Raw genomic sequence first — 23,204 nt, forward strand, 5'->3', positions numbered from 1 at the left:
TTATAAATGTTATGGCAACAGAAAAAAAAATTAAAATAAAATTTATCGACTTTGAAGCATAAATGTAAGTTTTATAACTAATCGTAATAAGAATTTTCCTTCCCCCTCACATCAAAAGCCGTAGAATTTTACATTTTGGGCAGCCGCACGCCGTGATCACGTCATCCGTTTGTTCGTTGGGTGCAACAATTCGAAAACATACCTATCGATTTGGATGAACGTACTTGCATTTTCAACTTGAACATTTCAAATGACACAAATATCAATGTGTGTGGCTAGATCACATACACAAGGATCCTGTTGTATTTTATCGTTTCTTCTTTGGTTTTAATCTTAGTACAACCAATTTTTCATTTCGACTTCCCTTCCATTTGTCCAGCATGCATGAATCATATATTCGCTCATCTTTGTTAGAAAAAATTCCATAATTTGAAATATTATCCATGTATGTGTGACAAAAACAAAAACAACAACAACAAATACATTATTTTTAAAGTGAAATATTGCGTAATATAAATAAATTGCTGCCCATCCTTTGTGGAACTACATTCAAATGTTGTTCGTTGTAAAATACTTCTTTGAAATCCGTGGAACATGTGCAACCAGCTTCATTTTGGTTCATGTAACACTCGAGCAACACACATTTTTACATTGAATGAAAACGCTCTTTTTGTCACTTTCAAATTACGGTCAGCGCTTTTCTTTCTGCAAACCATTCGGCAAACAAGTCTTTTTGACTTGCGAATTTTCAATGCGAAAGTGACAAATCATATTCACACCACGCATGTATAAAATAACATACCTCATGAGGTTGCAACCATAAATTTTCTTCTTGTTGGGATTTATATGAAATAAAATGATCAAATAAGAACGAAAATTGGAACTTATCTTCACCTGAAATTGAAATTTTTCAACACTTCGCCAACAAGGCATATCAAAATTTTTGGATTCAAAATCATTTATTCATTGAATTTTTGTCATTTTAACTGATCATTTGGCATTCAACTGAAATTTGGAAGTGATCAAGAGAGCGTTGTATCAACATATACATACAAATAATAAGAAAAAACAAAATATGCATATAAATTTAAACTAAACATACAAATGCAAAAGTGAACAAACAGACGCGTAAATTCTTATGTGCTTTTAACAATATAGTGAAACAAACAACAAACGAAACGCAAAATGGTCGTAGTAATGCTTCGAAAAATCAGTGTGTTGGTTGAAAATGCACATGACTCACTGTATCAATTGTCGAATACAGGAAAAAAAAAATCAGATTTGCATAATATCAGAGCGGAAAAAGTTTGAGTGAAAAAAGTATCGGTATTTTTGCATTGAAGAAGCGTCAACTGAAAAGCAGATGGGTTGGTCATTAGTGGCACATTGAAAAATATAACAAGATTGAAGTCATTGAGTCGCCTGTGCGATTTCTGTTTGTTGTCTATGTTTTTTGAAGAAGAAAAAAATGCTGTTTTATTTTTGTTTTTGTTTTCGAATCTTCTGATTTATGAGCTTGATTTCGGTTCTGATAAATCAAAGTTTTGTTGGTTTCATTTCTTAATTTGCTTTCTTTCTATGTTCGGAATTCGCCCCCGTCAAATAGAAAGCCGCCTAGAATTAATTGTTATCTCTCATTTGAGACGAAAATATGCTTTATTATGGATTCTATTTCTATTTGTGTATATTGACAAGGATAGAGTGCACACAAACAAACACACACAAAAACTAAATTTTGTTCAACACCATAGAGAATATCCTCAACACTCTTTCTCTGTCGCTTTAGCTAGATTTAGACAAAAACAAAAACCAAGGAAAATAAACAACCACAACATGAAGAAACAGAAGAAAAAAATTAAATCACATGAAGAAATGGGTGTTTAAATTATATTAAATTCTAGTCGTATGTGGTGCATGTTGTATTTTAAATGGCAACGTTCAACGAAATGTATGTATATTAATGACAAAAACAACAAACCGAACAGAAACAAAAAATATTTGAAAAATAAAATTAGAGTTCTTGTCACAACGCCTTATTGTAGCAAAGTCCAACTATCGAATTTGTTCTGTAGTCAACGAAATGCGTTCAAAATCAATGTTTATAATAGAACGTTCTCTTTTTCTCTCTCTATTCCTGAAATTGATTTGGTACCCAGCCATATGATGGTTATATATCAATCAACTGAACTGAATGGACGGTGAGGCTTATCTTATTTTTCACTTGGAAAATGTTGATATTCATTTTTGTCCGCTGTTCGAATGCTGATGATTGAACATGATTCAATTATTAACAACAAACATACACACTCAATAATCACGCAAAAATGATCTCGCACTTTTAAAACATGCACATTTACCGTGCATATAAAATTAAAAGCACTGTCCCGGTTTGATTTACAAAAACCCTTTACCAATGCAATCGTTAGCTGCATGCAAAGTGATTCTCTCGCCAACATTATTGGCAACAATTTGTTGCAAAGCATTTTAGCACTTATATACAATCAGTTTTCTGCACAAACCGTCATCATCAACAACAACAACAACAACAAAAGGACACTCACACATAAAACGAAACCCAATTTCCAAACAGTAATTACATTTTTATTAAAATGTCCCAGATAATTAGCAAAAAATATTCATATAAAAAAGATTTTTAATTAAAATCAGTCCGTTTTTTTTTGGAGGTTATAAAACACATTCAGCAGAATTTAAGACCTAATTGTTAATACCATAACAGCAACAACAAAAAAAAGATAATAAATTTAAATATTACGTATAGTTTTTGCACCTTAAAACATTGTTGTTGATCCTGTTTACTACTTCAATCGATGATTAAATGAGCCAAATAATCGATAACAAAAACCAAAGATCAGACATGGGAAATTATTTTTCATAAATCACCATACACAACCATTGTATGCACGTTAAAATAACAACAAGAACACACTGTCATTACTTCGTAACTTATTGTAAACGCTAGAATATGGCGAATATGCACCCACCCTTCCCCCGAAAAAGAACATTTTCATTAGATGAAGTTAAAAAAAGAAAATTAAAACAAATTATTCTTATACTGTAATCAATAAGAAAAGACAGCAAATCTGTTATTTTCGCATTAAAAATATCCCAACAACCATAACAACTCAGTCTTTGGAAAATCATATTGAACCAATTTGAACACATTATAATGGGTATACCCACTTCATATTGTGTGCGTGCATGTTTTTCAAATTCAAATTCATGCCGCGAATCAGCACACAAATGTAACCAATGCAAATTGAACGGTTTATTTACGTTAGCAACGCGCAGTTATTTCCGGTATAAATTCAATAAAATTGTTGATGTTGACATGAAATAAAATTAATTATTTGTACTAAAACGCGTGTTAACCTAACTGATTCCCCGAAAATGCAGTAAATAAATTTCCGCGGTGTATGTACGTTTTGAATGTTTGGCTTTTCAAAAATTTCATTTTCCATGCATACATATTCGTAGCGAACCAACAAAAAAAAATACACTCACACACAGAACAAGCAAAGATTACAAATAAAATAGAGCCTGAGATATTGTACAAACCATATTGACATCACAACACATTAGAAAGTGTTACACATTGCCTCAATACTCCTGAATTCTGAACGTATTTGAAAACAAAAAAAAAAACAAAATGAATATTGTTTTGATACAGCGCGGCCAGGTAGACAATATATAAAATATTAATATATTGATCCTAGAGCATTGTTGTCTTTTTCCATTATATGTACAACAACAATCGATTGTGAAATATATGGCTTTGAACATGAAAATTAACCGACTATTGATAACAATGACATAATGAAGACAAATATCAACTAACATAAATAACACAACAACAACAACAATAACAAAAACATTGTACTAATAATAATTTCGTGTTTTGTTCATAAATAAATAAAAAAAAACACAAACAGTTTTAATAAAACCCTTAGACCGATATTTTTTTTTTCTCATTTGTTTGCTAAGCTCTGAGTTGAACGAGATACAGTTTTATTTCGGGATAAAGGTAAGCTAAGGTTTATTACGTTCTTCCAATGGTTTTGTTATTGCTCGCCTAAGCAAACGACACATTTCTCCAAGTCATCATTACTCATACAATGCACAACTAAAAACCATAATTACATGCATCATGTACCATTTCTCTCGTTCCGAATATTCATACAGTTGGTTTACACTGAAATTTCAGTCGATTTTGATGGAAAAAAGCCTAAAAACGTTACATATTTTAACGTTAAAAATGACTAAATTGCGTTACATGAATATGTTTCTTGGGAGAAATCGTGCATCAATTTTCTCCTCCAAAAATTCAATTCAATCAATCCTATTTCATTGGTTCTGTGCAAAGTGATTAATTTTTGTGGAACGTTCCCGTCACAAAAATTTCTTATAAAGAATTTAAATTGACATCGATTCGTGATACTTATCAATTGTGCACACACGTTTTGCAAGCGAACTATAAGACTGTTCAATGCAAGAACAAAAAAGAGCGACACCCAACGCAAATGAATATACCGAAATTATCTTGCACACTCACCGTTGTCGTCGTCGTCATAGCAGACATACATTCATTGACTATCACCGTTCTGTGCTCTCTCTACAGGTGGGCGGAGTAAGAGAGTATAATTCATACTCCTACTCCTACTCCCATACAAACGGAAAATGAGTATGTCTCGACATACTCATTTTTTTGCGAAAGAGTAACTCTACACTTACTCACTCGTTTTCCCTCCCTCAGAAAAATATATAAAGGATATATAACTTTTTCTGAGGAAAAAAAAAATTGAAAATGAGTATGTCGAGACATACTCAAATCAGTATGAAAAAGAGTATGAAAAAGAGTAAGAAAAAGAGTAGGAAAAAGAGTAGGTGTAGAGTTACCCTTTGGGTGAAAAATGAGTAGGTCAAGACATACTCAAAATCAAAGAGTATATACTCTGAGTATATACTCTCATACTCAAAGAGTATCTATGAGTATGAGAGTATGTCGAGACATACAAATTTTCGAAATGAGTGAGTATGAGAGTATATACTCGCGAATTCGCCCACCTGTAGCTCTCTCTCACTCTCTCTCTCTCTCTCTCTCTCTCTCTCTCTCTCTCTCTCTCTCTCTCTACCATCGTGTGTGTATGATTTGCTCGTGTTGAACGCACAAATTGTGCTCATGCATCGTATCATACATTCAAAATCCCAACGCATCTCTTCCAATAGGTTTCAATATTTTTCAAAACTATCATTTGCATGAGGAATTTGTGATCGATCGCCATTCTTTCGAATCTCTCGCCTTTCATCTATCACCGTCAGACGAACAACAGAAGAAGAACATTTGAAATTTTCTTATTTTAATTAAACAAACGAAATTCGGTGAGGAAATGAAATCGAACAGATAAATAAAAACATGAAGTTCATGTTTTGATCTAAATATGTATGACTTTTTTCGTGAGTTAGATATGTTTTGTGTGCAAATGAAATGTTCTATGCAAACACACAAACACACCGCACAGACCAGCAAATAAATTTCAAGCACACTGCCTTTCGTATTAATTATTTTTGATGATGATTTTCCAAAAAGCCTTTTCTTTTTGAGAAAAATTTCTAAATTGAAAATTTCAAACATTGCGCTTGTTCGTCATGATTCGTTCATTGGCATTTTCATTATCGTTTCAAAATTCATTTATTTGTTGGCAAACTGATATTCTCAAGCTAAACTATGTTTTGTTCATTCAACATACTTAATGGTAAGTACACACCGTGTGTACTATACACGTACTTTTGTCCGTATTTGTGTGGTTTTCGTGTGGTATTCGTCATGGAGCTGTCACTTTGACAAAACATAAGAGCTTGAAAAAATAGTGAATAAAACATCATTCACACTCCCGAAATCATAATTGTGTATCTCCTCTCAGCGCTCTCGATCATCTGAGAAGAGTAAATAGTGCAAAGATGTTATCATTTCGGTTACCGTTGACGATTATCGGCCGTAACTTGATCGCATCGATGGCACGGCATCCACGGCATTTGTCGCAGTCATCAGCCGCATCAGCATCACGGTCAATAGTTCATCAAGTGTATCCATTTCCAAATATTAAGATCACGTCAAACTATCATTTAAATATTAAACCGTACGATGTGTTGGACTGCCCAGATGGGAATCTACTAAGAATTTCGCTGCAACCAAAGGAAACAACCAAAATCACATCAAAAGTCACAGCGTTCCTAGCCAATTTCGATGCAGCCATACAAATTGATGATCAAAATATTGTTATTGACACGGTTGACGACTTGGGCACACAAGTGAATGCCGATGAATTGGCCAATGCTGTTGAGTGTCTCATTGAAGTGCCCATCAAATCGAATTTAAAAGTGGCCAGCAAGCGTGATGTGAACATCCAAAATATGTACAGTGATGATATCAATGTGACGACAAACGATGGCGATGTGAAGACGAAAAATATCCATTCGGTGAGCCTGAGTTTGGTGGCACAAAATGGGCATATCCAATGCGATGGCACGACACTAGCCAAGAAAATGGACGTTCGAAGCCATGGCCAAAAGGTTAACACTCTCAATTTTTTTCTTCATTCTGTTGCTTCAATTTGATTTTTTTCACAAAAATCGTTGACACTTTTTTTTTCCAATTTTTGTAGAGTATCCATTTGAATCAGGTGCTGGGCGATTCATTAACGGCAATCAGTGAAAATGGAATCATATCGACAAATTCGTGTTATGCGGAAAATTCCAAATTTATCACACAAAAAGGTGGTCTTCATTTGAAAAATGTACACAAAAAATCTGAATTGTATCTGCTGGATGGAGGCGATTTAGATGTAACTGGTTTTCATGGCATTTTGAATGCAACCACCAACGGTGGAACGCTGAATCTTCAGTTGACCGAAATCTATGGTGAAAGCAGCATTGAGGCACAGAGTCCAACCGTATTTAATGTCAACATATCGGAATTTGTCGAACAGCATACATGCCTCAACGTGAATGCAACACAAATTGATATCGACACCACATTGACGCAGTTTGAAAAATGCCAAAAAGATGACGGTAGCGGCGATGAGCTACAAACCGGCAATCGTGACACGAACGATGATCAACTCATCATTCGAACGAATGGACATTTAAAATTAAGCAAATTATCATGGATGGACAGTATGAAATTGAAATTGGCCGCAAAGAAGCTAGATGCCGAGTAAAATTTATACGATTATGATATTAACGTTTGTTTTGTGTACTTTAGCATCGCATTTTTAAGTATATAGAAAATATACCTTGTTGACAGTTCCATACATAGTTGTTTGCACTGTGTGCGTGTGTAGCACATCAACAAAATCTATCTATACATTTCGTGATGGTGACAGTTTGTGTCACTTCACTTTCAATATGTACGGTAGAAGAATCACTTCACAATACTCGACGTGTTAATGTATAGCAAAAGTGCAAAATAAAAGCGAGTTAGACAGACACGCAGGGAGAGAGAGAGAGAGAGAGAGAACGAGAAAAGTCGTTGTTGTTGCAATTTTATTGAGTTTTATTTCATAATTTTATATTGGAAAAAACGTGTTAAAACATATTGGTCAGAAAAAAAATAATCAAAATGACAAGAACTGAATTTCAAGCGATCGTTTTGGCTGGTGGCCGTGGAACACGTTTTCAAGAGCTCACTGGCGAACGGCTCAAATGTTTGTTGCCCATTGGCCCGTTTCCGATGATTTTCTATCCGTTGCATATGCTGCAGCGGCACGATTTTCAGGAGATTATTGTTGTGGTTTTGGAATCGGAACGATCTGACATTCAGCAGGCCCTGGAGCGTACACCAATCAAAGCAAAATTGGATTTCGTTACACTGCCATCGGAATCAAATTATGGAACGGCCGAAGCATTGCGGGCGATTTCGGATCGGTAAGGATTTTAATTTTAGCCAGATCTATGAATGGAAATGATGGTGGAATGTTCATTCTTTTCAGTATTAAATGCGATTTGGTGCTTGTATCCTGTGACACGATAACGAACATTGATCTGTTCACAATGTTGAACCATTTTCGGCAAAATAAGGCTTCAATCGTTACACAACTCTTCAAAGGTGGATTGGACGCTGACACAATTGTGCCCGGACCGAAGGCTAAACATAAACAAGGTACGAAAAATAAATACTTTCTAGCTCTTCTGGTGCTTTGTGGATATAATCTAAATTGTTTTTCATTCGCATTAGATCGAGATTTGATTGGTATTCAGGCGGGCACACAGCGTCTGGCGTTCCTTGCATCGGCTAGCGACTACGAAGAAACACTGAATTTGTCATACCATCTATTGCGTCATTACGACCATATTACAATGCACAGCCGTCTAATTGATTCTCACATTTATATCATTAACAAATGGGTCATTGACTATTTGAAGACTGTAAGTCTTGGACAAATTGTACCGATTTTTTTTTTTTTGCAATCATATTACCTTCAATTTAGCCATTCATTTTTTTTCTTCCATCAATTTTACGAATTGAATCTTTGTCAACTTGATATTTTCTCTTTTTGTAGCAAACTCAAGTGTTTTCGGTGAAAGGTGAATTGGTGCCGAAAATTGTTAAAAAGCAAATGTCACGACCGCAAAAAAATCACGAAAATGAAAAGCCATTTTCGGTGGTCAATATAAGTCAGGATGATGTCTTCCATCACATTTTGCAAAATGATGTAGACCGAAAGCAGCATGATTTAGATCAAAAAATTACGGAAACCTCTTCATTCAACGAGTCGGTCAATCGAAATCCATTCGGTGATGATGTAATTCGATGCTATGCACTGAAACCACAAGAGAATCGCTTTGGCATTCGAGTGAATACAACACTTTCTTACTGTACGATCAACCAAAAGGTAACATTTGAACGAAACTCATTTAATTGATTTTGGTGGATTTTTTTTGGTTTGAATAATCAGCAAAATGATAATGATTTGTCATTTGATATTTCAGATTTTCGACTTGTGGCCACAGCTATTTGCGAACAATGCACCACCTCTGGAGTCTCCACAGGCTAATATCCGATCAACGCAAATGACTAACTGTGCGGTGGCCGATTATGCCACAGTTACCGAAAAAACCTCATTGAAAAATTGCGTCTTGGGCACAAATTCAACCGTCAACCAGAAAACAAGAATTTCAAATAGCGTTCTAATGAATGGAGTCATCATTGAAGAAGGGTAAATTTAAATATTCGAAGTAAAACAAATAATAGGAATTTATTAAAATGAAATCTAATTCATCTCTGTATTTCCACATCATTTCGTCCAATTTGAATTAACCGAAAAAAAAAATGATTTCCATCATATTTCCAGGTGTGTCATTGAGAATTGTGTGATTTGCGATAAAGCAGTAGTGAAAAAGGGTTGCATTCTGAAAAATTGCCTCGTTGGACCAAATCATGTAGTGGCCGAAAATACAAACAAAGAAAAAGTACATCTCTCGAATTCGGATGCCTACATGGAAATTGAATAAATATATTTTTTTTTCATATCGAAAACAAACACGAAAAAATCATGTTAAATGTTGCAAAGATGAAATGTAATTTGATTTCATACGATTTGTAATACAGCTGAAAAGAATTGTTTTTACAAGAAGAGAATATCGATATTTTATTGTTAAATATATTTTTTTTAACATTCAATGAAGATTGGAATACGATTCAAATTTTTTTTTCTCATGAAATAAGCGTTCTTCATTGTGCAAATAGGAGTTTCATGCGATATTCTCATTTTTTGGTGTAATTTATACGAGAATTGTGAATTGAAGCGTCAGCGCCATCTATTGACTGCTTTTAAAAGTACAGTGTCGCCCAAAATTGAGCAAATATTTGAAAGTGAAAGTATTTCCGTAAGTATTTCAAATGAAATGTTTAAGTAATTGAATCGAAACAAATTACTCAACATTTCTTGAATAATGGCCATGTTATCTGAAATCTTTCGAACAATTTTACCCGTTTTTCTTGCAATTTTTGTTTAAATATTGATGTTCGATTGAAAAATATTGTTCGATTGAAATTTCGTCAACATTTGTTTTGGCCGAAGTCAAAACACCATAAGAAATTTATTCAAAAATGGTTATCTATTTGTAAATATAAGAGTGGTTTCAACTCTGTAAGCCTAAAGACAAGTGTTTTATGGATGTAACTTCTTTTATTTTTTTAATGTTCGATTGTCGTCCAGATGTTGCGCGGGTGCTTAAAGCTTGTTCAGTGTTCACTGCAAAGCTTATGGTCGTGGTAATCCAAAAGTGTGCGTTTTTTTATTAGCTAAACATTCAAAATGTAAAACGTGTGACAGAGAGAGAGAGAGAGAGAGAGAGAGAGAGAGATGAGTGCTGCTCGTGTGTTCAAAATCTTTGGTTTGTTTTTACTGTAGCAATAAAAAACAAACGAAGAAGCAAATGCGTAACCAGTGCTTGTCGATATTCTCATCTTATTGCGACGATGCGAGTCAAACAATGCGCACTCTGAACTGATGTGTACTGGGTTGCGGCGGCAGTGACGGTGAAAACGGCGACGGGTGCGAGAAAATGGAGAAAAGCGATAAAAATTTTGCTTCGTACTTTTTTTGTCGTTATACGCATAGCCTTCAACTGTTCAAATATTTTGCTATTTTCATTTATACTATGCACTCATCTCCCATTCAATGGCAATACATCTATTGTTCGACCGAAAAGAGAGCAAGAGCAAGAGCAAGATAGAGAGGGAACGAACGAGATACGGCAAGAAAATAAAAACAGAAAGAAAGAAACAAGCAAGCGAGCAAAGAGGGAAATGTTAGCCACTCATAAAATGGATATATGGAGGAGCACAACCTAATCAAATGATAAAATGATAATATTGCGACATGTTTTTGTTCATGTTACAAAAGACTAGAAAAAAGAAGAAGGAGACGAAAAAAATAGACCCACACACACAAACACACACACACAAGAGTGAAGAAGATATGAGGGAAGAATGATAGACTGCATGTAAATAGATTTGTTCAACGAAATTTCGTTTTAATGCATGCGTTATTATTATTACATGCGATGTTAGCACTCACAAACCACTTCTTCCAGGCATTACACACTCGTCGTAACATCCAAAAAATGTTCGACCCAGTACGAAAATGTGAAGATGTTTGCCCATATTTAGCAGCAACGGAGAGGATATATATATTACACAGGAAGGGGAACATTAAATTAGTGAATATTTTAAGTGAAGGGTCGGCGTCGTCGACATTGTTGAGGTGATCAAATACCTTGCAATCTTATGCACCATTTATCAAATTCAGTTTGACTTTTTTGTGTCGCTGAAGTTGGTTCTTTCCATTGCTATGAGCTAATAGCTGCTCATGTTTCTCAACAACGTAATAGACTCGTTTTGTAATTTTCGTTGATGCTGAATTGTTTTTTTTTTTCTTGACTCTGCCCTGGCCTAGTTGCTGGCTTATTGTGCACATTATATTGACACTTTTATCTGTTGTTTTTTATGATTTCCGTCCAATTCGTGCTGTGTATTATGACACAACCAATAAAAATAGAAACACAATTTTAATTACAATTCGGGAAAAAAATGTGTGTGAAAAACTAAATGAACATGTTTACTTGCACATCAAACGTTTTATCCTGAATACGTGGCATTTATCACGTATATATAACAGTCGATATATGGAGCGAGAGAGACAGAGAGAGAGAGAGAGAGAGAGAGGAAAAAGGAAAAAATAAAATGAAACTCGATATTTTTTTGTTAATTGAACGCCAATTAATGTTATGGACATGTTTACATGATTTTCGATACTTTTCAGTTGATCTCATTGGTTTGGTGTGTATGTGTGTCTTTTTTTTCTCTGTGCGTTTCCTCGTTAAACTAAAATGAAGAAAAAAAATCATTTGGAATTTTCTCATGAGAAACCGTTACAGTTTTACAGTATTCCTTCCATGTTCCAATATTCGCACGATGTGTACAAAATCGGTGTCGAACTTGAGTCATTTCTCCGCGCTAAAAACTCTTTGGCACTTTATCGTAAGTTTCAAAAGAAAAATAAAACGATTATCTTAGCTGGCGGGCGGAGATCGCGCGCGTTCCAGTCACAGCTCACATACAGTGTGTGTGTGTGTGTGTGTGTGTGTGTGTGTGCTTGGATTTTTGTTTTGCTCAATCGCGATTTCCCATCGCAGTCTCTCTCTCCCTTTCGCTCACGCTCTTGCTCTCGTTCTGTGTCTCGGTTTTTCGTGTGTTTGGTTTATGGATCTAAATAAATCGATAGGTTCCATTACTATGCAGTACAGCTCGGGAACATTTTTCATGAAATTGCTTTGCATGTATTTACATTTTAACGTGCAAAGTTTCGACGGTATTTTTTTCTTCTTCTTCATTCTTGTTCTTATTCCTGTGATGTGCTGCATGTTATTTCTTGATCGATGTCTTAAGCATTTTGATTTATTGCTATATGACTATTTAATAAAAGCACGGGGAAAAAACTGCAATAAAACAATACCATCGTTCTAGTATGCTACGTTTTACAAATTCGAAAAACAAGCGCGCACACACACATACATGGTCGAAGATGAAAACAGAGAAAAAAAAAGAAACGGATTTAATCGAGTAAATTAACCCAAATCCAAATGTGGATGGCGTTTGAACACGGAAAAATATGCTATTGAATGCCGTTGGAGTTGCTCGTGTGAAAATTACCTTTTCCCATTCAATTTACGATTCGGGATAAATGATTCCAAAATTCTGACATTTTATTCATTTGAGGGAGAGAGCGAGTAGGAGGTAGCTACGAGGGAGTGAGTGGAAGAGAGAGAGAGAGAGAGAGAGAGAGAAATAGCATCACAACGAAGCATAAGAATTTGTATGAAGCGTGATGCACGACGTGCACGATGGCCAAATAGACGGATAAACAAGGCAAGCAAATAACATACGAATTAAATGCCAGACATCTCATGGACATAGGCTCTGTGTACAATTATATACTCTCTCTCCTGCGGCTGCTGCCGCTATTCATCCATACGTTTTTCTCTCTCTCTTTCAATCACACACGCACACACACACACATCATACAAGCTTAACTAAATTTCAAAATTTTCTTGCAAAATCATATAAAAATAAACTGTAGATAAATTTCGGTCGATTTTGCAGAAAGCGATGGAATAATCAGCTACCTTAAATCGCTTCATCATTGATGAATTGCTCACGCAATTCCAACAGAAAATCCAATTCGGCTTTTGTATGTGAAACGCGCGCGCGGTAGCAGATCGCAAGCTCTTTCTCTCCTTCTCGTGCCTACAACATTGAGCTCTCACGTTGTTGATAACCATGCTGCATAAAATCCCATTTATGTGCGTGCGATTAAATTTGTTAGTCGGCGGTGTATTCCGTTCATAGCGTTTATTATTTACACTTTGAACGCTTAGTCAGCGTCAACAAGCAACTCAAACAATCAGGTTTTGTGCAAACTATGCTGTCATATGTGAGACCAACACACTCGCATTCCCCCTCTCTGTCTCTCTTTCTATTCCGATCTCTCTGTCTCTCTCAGATCACCGCAGGCATATGCGCACAAAAACCGACCCACTGTAAAGGAAATCATATGTATGGAAACGCCAAAAAAAATAAAGAAAGAAACATCGAAAGAAGAAAAGAAGTGAGAGAGAGAGAGAGAGAGAGAGAGAGAGAGAGAGAGAGAGAGAGATAGAGCGGAGAGAAATGAAACAAAGATAGAAGTCGAACCAGAGAGTCTAAGCTCACACACCACACCACACCAAATCAACTCAATGCTCATCCAGCAAAATATCGAAACCGATCCAAGCGGAACCAAACCGAACCGAATGGAATGCAACATAACAGAAGAGAATATAATAAATAATAATGTTTCACCTTTGATAATGTAAACGCTGTTATGCATGTATGCGCACTTTAATAAGAGCCATTCTAGGTTTTTTTCCCATTTTCATTTGATTTTAGTCGATCTCTATCTATCTCTCTGTGTGTGAGTGAATAGAAAGAAATATCCATACGCGCACACTGGACTGCTGCAAAGTTAACGCTCTTCTTATAGCGAGAATGGGAAGAGAGAAATTGAGAGCGAGAGAATGCTGGCGAGAGTGAGTTCAAATAGCAACAAATCCATTGTCCATACATTATACATACTTGGGAAATATAAATTGCATGGCATGGCACGGCACACGGCCCGTTCTATTCACCCTTCTTTCGTATGTATGTGCAGAGCGATGCGCTTTATGTTGTTGTGGATGATTTAAAACACCAGCAGTAGCAGCAGAAACGAGCTTATTCCATGGTGGTACTACTGCTGCCGCTGCTTCTGCTCGTTTCCTCGCGCTCCCCATTTCCAACCGAGCATTCATTTTGGCACAGCGAATTGCGTAATCTTGTTCAAACGTAAGTAATGGCACAATCGTAATAACGTCATAGACATTCAGCTCAATAACAGTTTGCGAGTAAAAATATCCAGTGACCAAAATAACGTCATTGCTGGAGCACAGCCGCTTCTATCCATTGTTCAGCGCATGAATAAAGCAGCAGCAGCAGAAGTAGTGGCGGTGGCAACGGCAACGAAGACAACAACAGCATCGATGTTCATGGATTAGAGACAAAATCCCCTTGGAATGTTGACTTTAAAGCGTGCGCTGCCCGAATGTGAAAGCAACGGTCGTAAATGAAACTTGTATAAACTATTTGACTGCGCTGAAGCATCATTTTGGCTGTGAAATCTGCAGAGATATGGGACTGGCGCAATAACAAAAACATCACCAACAAGACGATGACGAGTAAAAAAACTATAGCTCTCCGACAACGAGAAAGAAGAGAAAAAAAACACGAGAATGAGATATCCTCAAACAAAAACTCACACGAACAAACGAACGAACGAGTGAGCTGAGAGATGTGCTTGCTCTCGCACAAACAGAAAGAGCTGAATTTTACAACAACAAGAAGAAGAGGAAAAAAACTGTGTTATTCATTGCTCCTTACGCTAGCTACACATTGTTTATGGTTATGCTTTTTAGTCTTTTACTGCTATATCCCTGATTTATATGGAAAAATCATAGCGCAGAGAGTTCAGCGAGTGTACAGAGAACAAACACACAGAAAGCGATAGAAGAGCAAAACGATAAAAAAACACACAATAACAGAATGTACAGTGTACACACCACCGAGAAAAAGGAAGCAGCAGCTACATCGACACGAAGAACCAAACGAGAGTAAAGCCGTGAACGAGCTTATGTATGAGTATGAGCTTTATATTTGTGTATACACATTTGATCCGTGAAAGAAGTGCAGGTGAGAGTACTCTCTCGCCTGTGCGCTTTCCTCGGCATACACATATACACTTGCACATGCACGGTGAATAGTGGCCACCGAAAGAGTGAACGTGAGAGCAAAAGATAGAATGAGTGAGAACAAGATGTGCACACTATAAAACACATTCGCACGTATACACTGAAAAGGTCGCACAAATCAATACAGTACACAATGCTGCTATATATTATTTCCCGGGCGCAGCGATTGCGCTGTATACAATCACAATAATTCACGGAGAGTGTATGGTCTGTGCTTCTGCTACTGGTGCTGTTACTGTTGTCGTTTTTGTTGTTGCTGCTGTCGCCTCTGCTTTCCAAAATCCAAACATTTAATATATCTTTTAGGCAAACGATAGAATGGTTACATTAACACAGGTCGATTTCCATGTGGTTGTACGCATATTGAACGATATATGGTTGTTTATATAGCACGATATTTCTGTGTTAGATTGATTGCGTCCGAAACTGAATGCTTTGTTGATGGTGATGATGCTGCTGCTGCTGCCTCTGGTGCTGGTCATTGAATCGTTTGCTGTTTATGTTGCAAATGCTTCATTTCGTTTTCTCTCTCTCTCTCTCTTTCTCTCTCTCTCTTTCCATTTCTTTTTTCTTGCCATGTTACTTTTTTCCACTTGCATAATGGTGCTTTCGCCTTTTCGGTGCGGTTGCCATTGCTGTTGTTGCTATTTCTGCTTGCAGACACATACGCAAAATCAAAGCTTCACTCGAACAGGGTGTAGGATTGCGGTTACAATCGCTCGTATATATTTGTGTAGACTGTACAGAGTACATTTTGGGCTTTGGGCTAGAGCTACACATACATACATACATACACAGACACACCAAATGAACAGAAAAAGATTCAAATGTAGCTAGCTGTAGAATATTTTTGTTGTGATTTTTACCCTCCCGAATGAAATATTATATATATGCATATGAACGTTGGTCATATAATGATATATACAAACACACGTATGAGTGCAAAACTTCTGTTCGTCTTTTGACAAGTGGCAAACGGAAAAAGAGAGAATGAGTTGAGACATGAACGACTGGTAACTCGTCGTTCCAAGTTTCATCGTATATACATACATCGTTCGCTCTCTAGCGCTTTAACGAATTTAAAATGCTCGACGTTGTTTTACACAGCTCACATTTTATGCCGAGAGCAAGTTGGAAAGAGGGCAGCTAGCAACCGTACATACACTCACTCACCCACACACACATACACACAACAAAAGTAAAAGCAAAAGCGAACCGGAGAAAAAAAGAAAGAGAAAATATTGTTCACTGGTAACAATGAACTGTGCTGAGAGTTGAGAGTTGAGTGCTTGTCTAATGTAATTGACGATGAGAGTGTATGGATATATTCGGTCTCCATTCACCGCCACTGCCGCCGCGCGCACTTTTGTGTGTTTGGTGGATTTGGGTCTGAAAGCTGATCTGGTATGGATGGAACGTGCAATAATCAACGACCGACGTGTTAGCGTTGGCAGAATGATTTTGCACAGCGACCGGTCGATGTTGAATGTCGTCGATTGGATTTGGCTACATAGAGAATGTCGCATCGGTCGCACCCAAATAGCTTTATATTAAACCGTTTCGATTAGAATAAGCACACACAAATCGTCGTCGTCATGATATTTCTGTTGTTCTTCTAACCATTTTTCCCATCCCGTGGCATAGTTCTCTTTTCTGCATGTAGGAGTCGTCATTAAAATGATCCGAATGTTTTTATCGTCATCACTAAATATTGCTAAAGGACAACACACAGAGACCTGCCAATATGTGCCCTGATAATCGCTCTTCTATACATTTCACGCTTGATGAAGGCTTTGAACGATATGTGCATGTGCAAAAGCTTCTCATATAGTGATCCATCTATCTCTATCTCATACAAGCACTTAAAAGATGCACATGGAGAGGGAAAGAGAGTTTCATGAATCCAGTGAACATTGGGTGACGAAAATTATATTGTTACATACTAACTCATGCTTGAGTGCGGCATGATGCATCTCTCGCTTGGTTAACAGCTATTGAATTACAATGATCATCTCTTTCGGCCTTTAGTAGTTTTTGGGTTCTCACACAACAGCAATCACATCACATCTCATCGATTTACGTAAGAAAAACGAATAAAATTTCGTAAATATTGAAAGTTAGTATCGGCTCCTTACTGATAAGCCGTTTGGTTAATGCATACATGAGATTGCGAAAGAGTCATCGTATAATTTGTAAAATCCATTGCTTGTTTTCAATCAACAAAGAGAGCGAGAGAGAGAGAGAGATCATGTTCGCTCATAGCTCGGTCGCTTATTCGCCACCCCATCAAGAAGAACAATTCTTCTTCTCGACGAAAAGCACTTTAATGCAAACAAGATTCATATGCGAATTTTCGTCCGCCTAGACACAACCATTCCTGTGCATTGGCCGAGCGAATTTCACGCATACGCCACCACATTCGAGATGAAGAAGTAAAAGAAGAAAAAGAGGGAAAAAATGGCGAAATAAAATCAGAAAATTCCTTCCGAACGAGTGTTGTAGGCGTTGTTCGATTTAGTTGTTATTATCGTTTTCAAGAAAAAGTTTCTGCATTCGAACCAAGTGAAGATCTATAGCTGGTTTTATGATTGCTATTACTGTTTTCGTCATTTGCGACACAAAGATTTTTCGTGTGTTTTTCAAAGCCCGCACACACACACACACACACGCATATGATTCCTTTCACCAACTAACACACACTAACACACGCCCAAAAATCTCTGTCGAAAAATTTCGCAAAATATTTCAGACAAATAATACAGATATATAGAAAGAGAGACGAAGAACGTTTGGCCAGCACAAAGAGAGAGAGAAAGTACACACAGCCAAGCAGCAGCAGCTACGCATATTTGTGGAAACAGGCTCAATTTACAAGTGTATACCCGTATTGTGTGTTGTCGCGTGCAAAATAGCAAAACCAACAAAGGAAAAAGCAAATATAAAGGGAAAAAAGCACACACGGCACATACTGTCTGAATGTTAAGAAAGAACCAGCTTCCTTCGCTGTTTGTATTTTCCTTTCAACGACTTGACGAATATTCACCCGTTGTTGGTGGTGCTGCTTGCGCGCGGTCTATTCGTTTGAGCTTTTTTGCGAGTATTTGTGATTTGGAGTCGTTGGTCGGTGTGTGTGTGTGTGTGTGTGTGCTCTAAGCTAAAAGAGACCAAGCGAAAAAAGCAGCCAGCAAAAGCAACCGTTTAAGGAGCAGGAACATTGACGCTTTAATGCCGTGTGTTCCATCTGTTTGAATGTGTTTGCAAAGCGGGCTCCACACACATATACAGAGCGTGAATAATAGCTACGGTAAAAGTTGGATTGTTCGTGTATGAATATTGCTTTTCGGTCTCTCACTGTGTGTATATCTGATTCAAAAACGACAACCACACAACGTCAACAATATGAGAATCGTACGTGTGTGAACACATATTTGGTTTAGGGGTTGTGGCGCATGCGTCTAACGCATTTTTCTCTGAATCGAAATTTAGCGTTCTGGCCAAACGTAAAGAAAATTGTGCTTTTTCGTATTTTATGTGTCCCGCCCAGTATTTCTGCTAGTCTGAGAAAAAAATCGGTCTGTACGGATGTTCGTAGTTGTAGGCTCAGCATTTGAAAGAGAAAGCACCCATAAATTCACATTTTTTTAATTAAAAAAAAAAACGAAAGAAATATAAGCAAATGAATTAACATAAATTGAAGAAAATTTCCTATAAAATCAAAAATAATCCAAACGATCCACAATAGTGTACATGGAATACTTGAGCCAAAAAATTATTTAAATCAATTTTGAAAACTAAACAAAACACGTACTCATACAAAAAGACAGAGAGTTTAACTCTCGTCGAATAGAGAGAGAGAGAGAGAGAGCGAGAGAGCAAAAAAAAGCGAAATTGGAAAATTTCAAATTCAGTTTTAATCCATTGTGTGCAAAATATCCAAACTAAACCAGAAAAATTAAAACCAAATGAAATCAGTGTGATCCAGTTCTTGTTGATATCATAATTAGATTAGCTAATTCTGCAAGATCAACGATACAAAATCACGAAGGATTCGATTGCTTGAATCAGCACTCACATAATCATTTTCAATAATTCATATCTCCCGCTGCCTCTAGCAATACACAATATATTTATATGTATATGCATATATCGGGCTAATATATCCATACATACATATATATATATATATATAAAATTCAGCTCAATGCTCTCCTTCCCCCCCCCCCCCCCGTTTCAAGCCGGAACCAAACAAGCTATCATTTCATTGTTTGAATTTCTCATTTTCGTTCATTTTATTTATAGGTATAAAAAGAAAATAAAAAACGATAAACACAAAGTGTTACAGATGTCATTGAACTCGTTGCAAATCGCATTTGTACAGTGTACGCCAGCCATATAAGAAATAATTTGTCAAAAAGCAGGAGCAGACGTAGAACGAAAAAAATGAAAAGCATTGCAAAAACTACAAGCCAATAGGAAGAGAGCGCTAGAGTGAGAACGGACAGAGGAAGAATAGAAGAAGAAGAAGAGAAAAAAAAGAAAAAAGAAAGACAAAATGAAAATTGAAATTATAAAAATAATGATAAACAACAACCGCAAAGACCAACAAGATATTCGATACGAAGACAGACTTTAAAGGTTGAACAATTTCAAATCTGGATCAAATACAAATACACACCTTTTTATGCAGCACGAGAAAGCGATACAGAGAGAGGGAGTGAAAGAGAAAACGACGAGCAAGCAGGAAAGAAAGACTGTGAATAAAAAAAAGAAGAATCGAAAATAAAATAAAAATAGAATGAAAATTTATGTATAGTATGGTTCTCGATAGAGTTTGCACGATACAGTGATTGTGTTTATTGGACAAGTGTCCTGTACCAAATGAGTGTATATGCGACTTAGACGCGCAACGAATACGCATTCACTCAATACTTGTGAAACGGCACGCTAATCTATATACACACAATTTTCGACGACGACAACGACAACGACGACGACGACGACGACGACGACGACCGTGGAATCAGCACGAATAAAAAGCTCTCTGCATACAAAAAAAGACCAACCGAAGCGAACGTTGGAAATCAGTGAAACAAAAGCGAAACAAAGTGAATCCATTGCTGTTACTGAAGATTTGTTTGGTGCTTGTTGCTAATTTGATACGAAGTATTTTTTTTTTTAAATCGACCGGTAGAAGATAAGCAGAGTGCATCGAAATTGTAAAATTGGAATACACACGCAATACCGTTACGCAATAAAATAAAAATTATAAATATATTTTGGGGTATAAATTCAATTCGCATATAGAAACATCGAAGCGAACGAACGAGTGAGTGAGTGAGTAACCGAGAGATAGAGAGAGAGAAAGAGAGATATAGAAAGTGTGTGGTGGTGCATCCAAACGGTGAGTCTCGACTGGGCGAGAGCGATCGGATACATACATAAATCAACGGTGCCATCATTTCTCACGACACGACACGGTCAAAATCGGTTGTTCTCTCTCTCCTTCAACCATCCAACTCCCGGCGTACTTCTCAGATACAGCGTGTGTGTGTGTTCTCGGTCTCTCGGCTCTACCCCGAAAATGTTGAACCAGACACAGAGATTTTGCAGTAAAAATGTCGACATTCCGTTGCCACGCCAATGATTAATATGGTTTACATATTAATATACAAATTCGTATTAACCGGTACGATGAGCCAGTTTCTTATGAAATTGGGATGACAACGCATATACATTGCTAAGCTATTTTGTCCATTATACAGGCATACAAACTGAACATACCATACCATATTACTACATTATACTGTGAAAAATCGTAGCATAGTTGCAAAGGCAGTGAGAGGTACGCGCGCGACACACACACACACACACACACATACACACCAACTCATACCGTTTGAGAGACAGACAGAGTGAGTGTGAGAGAGCCAGATACACCACCACATCACAATACAACAACAACAGCAATAAGCAGAAAGGAAAAGAAAGAAAGAGGACACACCGCAACAGCAAATGCAAAAACAAAGAAGAAAATTCCAAACGAATATTCAATTTGCGCATTACACGAATATTGCCGTACACACGTAGCGAAGAATCAATTGCTGCCAAACGTTTCATACATCGTTTGTATTTTTCACCGACTAATGGAATCAAATTGCAGGAGGCTGAACAACCAGAATACCGAACAGTGTGTTTAAACACTGACGACAAAGAAGGAGCGAGCAACAACAAAAATAAAGATAAATATATGTGTATATATATTTGTTATTGAAATATATATATACATATAACAAAAGTAGTAATAAAAAGTAGAAGAAGAAGAAGAAGAAACAGAGAATAATACAACAGAAAAGGAAGAAAAAACGAATACTCGAAGAAAAGGAAATACACGCGATCACATGTAAACGATAGCGCATTACATTCTAAAGAATACATCATCTCGGAACGTACCACATTCATTCTAAGCCAACGTTTTCGAAATAAAAAAATACACACACAACCGTGCGGAAATAACGGAAATATCGGAAATAAAAATCAACAAACAACAAGTATAAGCAAAATAATAATAATATAAAAAGTAACGAGAACGACGAGTACGGAGAGAAAAAGCATAGAAGACGAAGACAAAGAAGGAGAAGAAGACGAATCGTGGAAAGGGGGCCGCGTAAAAGGATTCGATACATTCATCCCTAAACGTATCCACGATATTCACGAACATTACATTCACATGCGAATCGAGTTTCGACCGAAACAACAGCAACAACATAACACTGTTGTACATTAGTGAATTGTAGCTGTATACTGGAACAAAGCCAACGCCAACAACAAAAACAACAACAACAACAACCAAATCCACGCTGAACAAACATTAACTGAAAATTACTCAAATAGCAAATTATTTATCTAATTCGAAAACGAAATTAAACTTAGGAGCGTATAAAACAATTACATTTAAAATAAAACCAAACAAAACAAAAATAACTAAATTAATACTTAAACCAAAACCACCAAACTAAATTTAACAAAGAGGACACACGAAAATCGAAATATAAACTAAAACTTCAAAAAGGAAAGGAAAACATTAACAAGTAAATAATGATGCAAACAATGGATCTCCTGCCGAAAGGGACACATCTATTCATACTATGGCTTTCAATCAATATTGCCGTATTCCTACCATCGCTCACTTCAAAAAGACAGACTTTCGTAGATGCAGCGTAAGTACCAAATTCCGATTTTGTTCTGATTGAAATGTGACTACATATGTTTCCATTTAGAATTTTGTTTATATCATACGCATATCGAGGATTTTCATTCAATGGCAGTTATCACTGAAAAAAAAAATTCTGGAATAAAACTCAGAGACTGAAGAAGATTCTGGATTCTCTTTAGAGAGAAGGAATGAAATGACGAGAGAGACAGAATAACAGGGAGTGGTTTTTGTGGTACAATATTCATCTGTTGAGCATTATTATCTCTCTTTGCTCTTGGTCTCGTTCTCTTTGCTTTGAATACACCAATTTATCTCTGTAAAAGTTTCCTCTCGATGGACGATTCGAATCGTTCGTCTGCTTAATTTATCAAATACAAAGTAATTGAGACATTTTTGATACTGGTCCAATGGATGGGTTCGACTGAGTGAATGAGTGAATGATTGACTGAGTGAGTGTGTTATGAATTGCGTGGTGAATTATAGCCAATCTTCTTTCAAAACGCTAAGTGGACAAAGTTTCATCTCTTTGTTCCATGTTTCTCTCTCTCTCTCTCTCTCTCTCTCTCTCTCTCTCTCTCTCTCTCTCTCT

At 36.6% G+C, this 23,204-nt stretch overlaps 3 protein-coding genes across 8 annotated transcripts in view; all 3 read left to right on the plus strand.

The window, feature by feature from the left end:
• Window positions 1-5,819: 5,819 nt before the first annotated feature.
• On the plus strand, window positions 5,820-7,558 carry LOC129577288 (uncharacterized). Its single transcript, XM_055464062.1, has 2 exons — window positions 5,820-6,588; window positions 6,681-7,558. Exons 1-2 carry the CDS (start codon window positions 5,977-5,979, stop codon window positions 7,233-7,235), a joined length of 1,167 nt encoding a protein of 388 aa, XP_055320037.1. The 5' UTR covers window positions 5,820-5,976; the 3' UTR covers window positions 7,236-7,558.
• Window positions 7,559-7,620: 62 nt separating this feature from the next.
• Window positions 7,621-9,701, plus strand: LOC129577287 (translation initiation factor eIF-2B subunit gamma). Its single transcript, XM_055464061.1, has 6 exons — window positions 7,621-7,941; window positions 8,007-8,176; window positions 8,252-8,442; window positions 8,577-8,909; window positions 9,007-9,233; window positions 9,369-9,701. The coding sequence occupies exons 1-6, from the start codon at window positions 7,637-7,639 to the stop codon at window positions 9,526-9,528; spliced, it is 1,386 nt and encodes a 461-aa protein (XP_055320036.1). The 5' UTR covers window positions 7,621-7,636; the 3' UTR covers window positions 9,529-9,701.
• Window positions 9,702-18,859: 9,158 nt separating this feature from the next.
• LOC129577290 (gamma-aminobutyric acid receptor subunit beta) overlaps window positions 18,860-23,204 on the plus strand; it is a 96,991-nt gene continuing 92,646 nt past the window's right edge. For 4 of the 6 annotated variants that reach the window (XM_055464069.1, XM_055464063.1, XM_055464070.1 and 1 more), the window contains exons 1-2: window positions 18,860-18,996; window positions 19,702-22,619. In XM_055464069.1, the coding sequence (XP_055320044.1) occupies window positions 22,498-22,619 (122 nt within the window). In that variant the 5' untranslated portion in view covers window positions 18,860-18,996; window positions 19,702-22,497. The other 2 variants (XM_055464065.1, XM_055464066.1) reach the window with 2 other exon arrangements.

Source organism: Sitodiplosis mosellana, unplaced genomic scaffold, assembly GCF_009176505.1.
Source record: "Sitodiplosis mosellana isolate CC-2019 unplaced genomic scaffold, AAFC_SMos_1.0 Smas_scaffold_6197, whole genome shotgun sequence".
Lineage (NCBI taxonomy): Eukaryota > Metazoa > Arthropoda > Insecta > Diptera > Cecidomyiidae > Sitodiplosis > Sitodiplosis mosellana.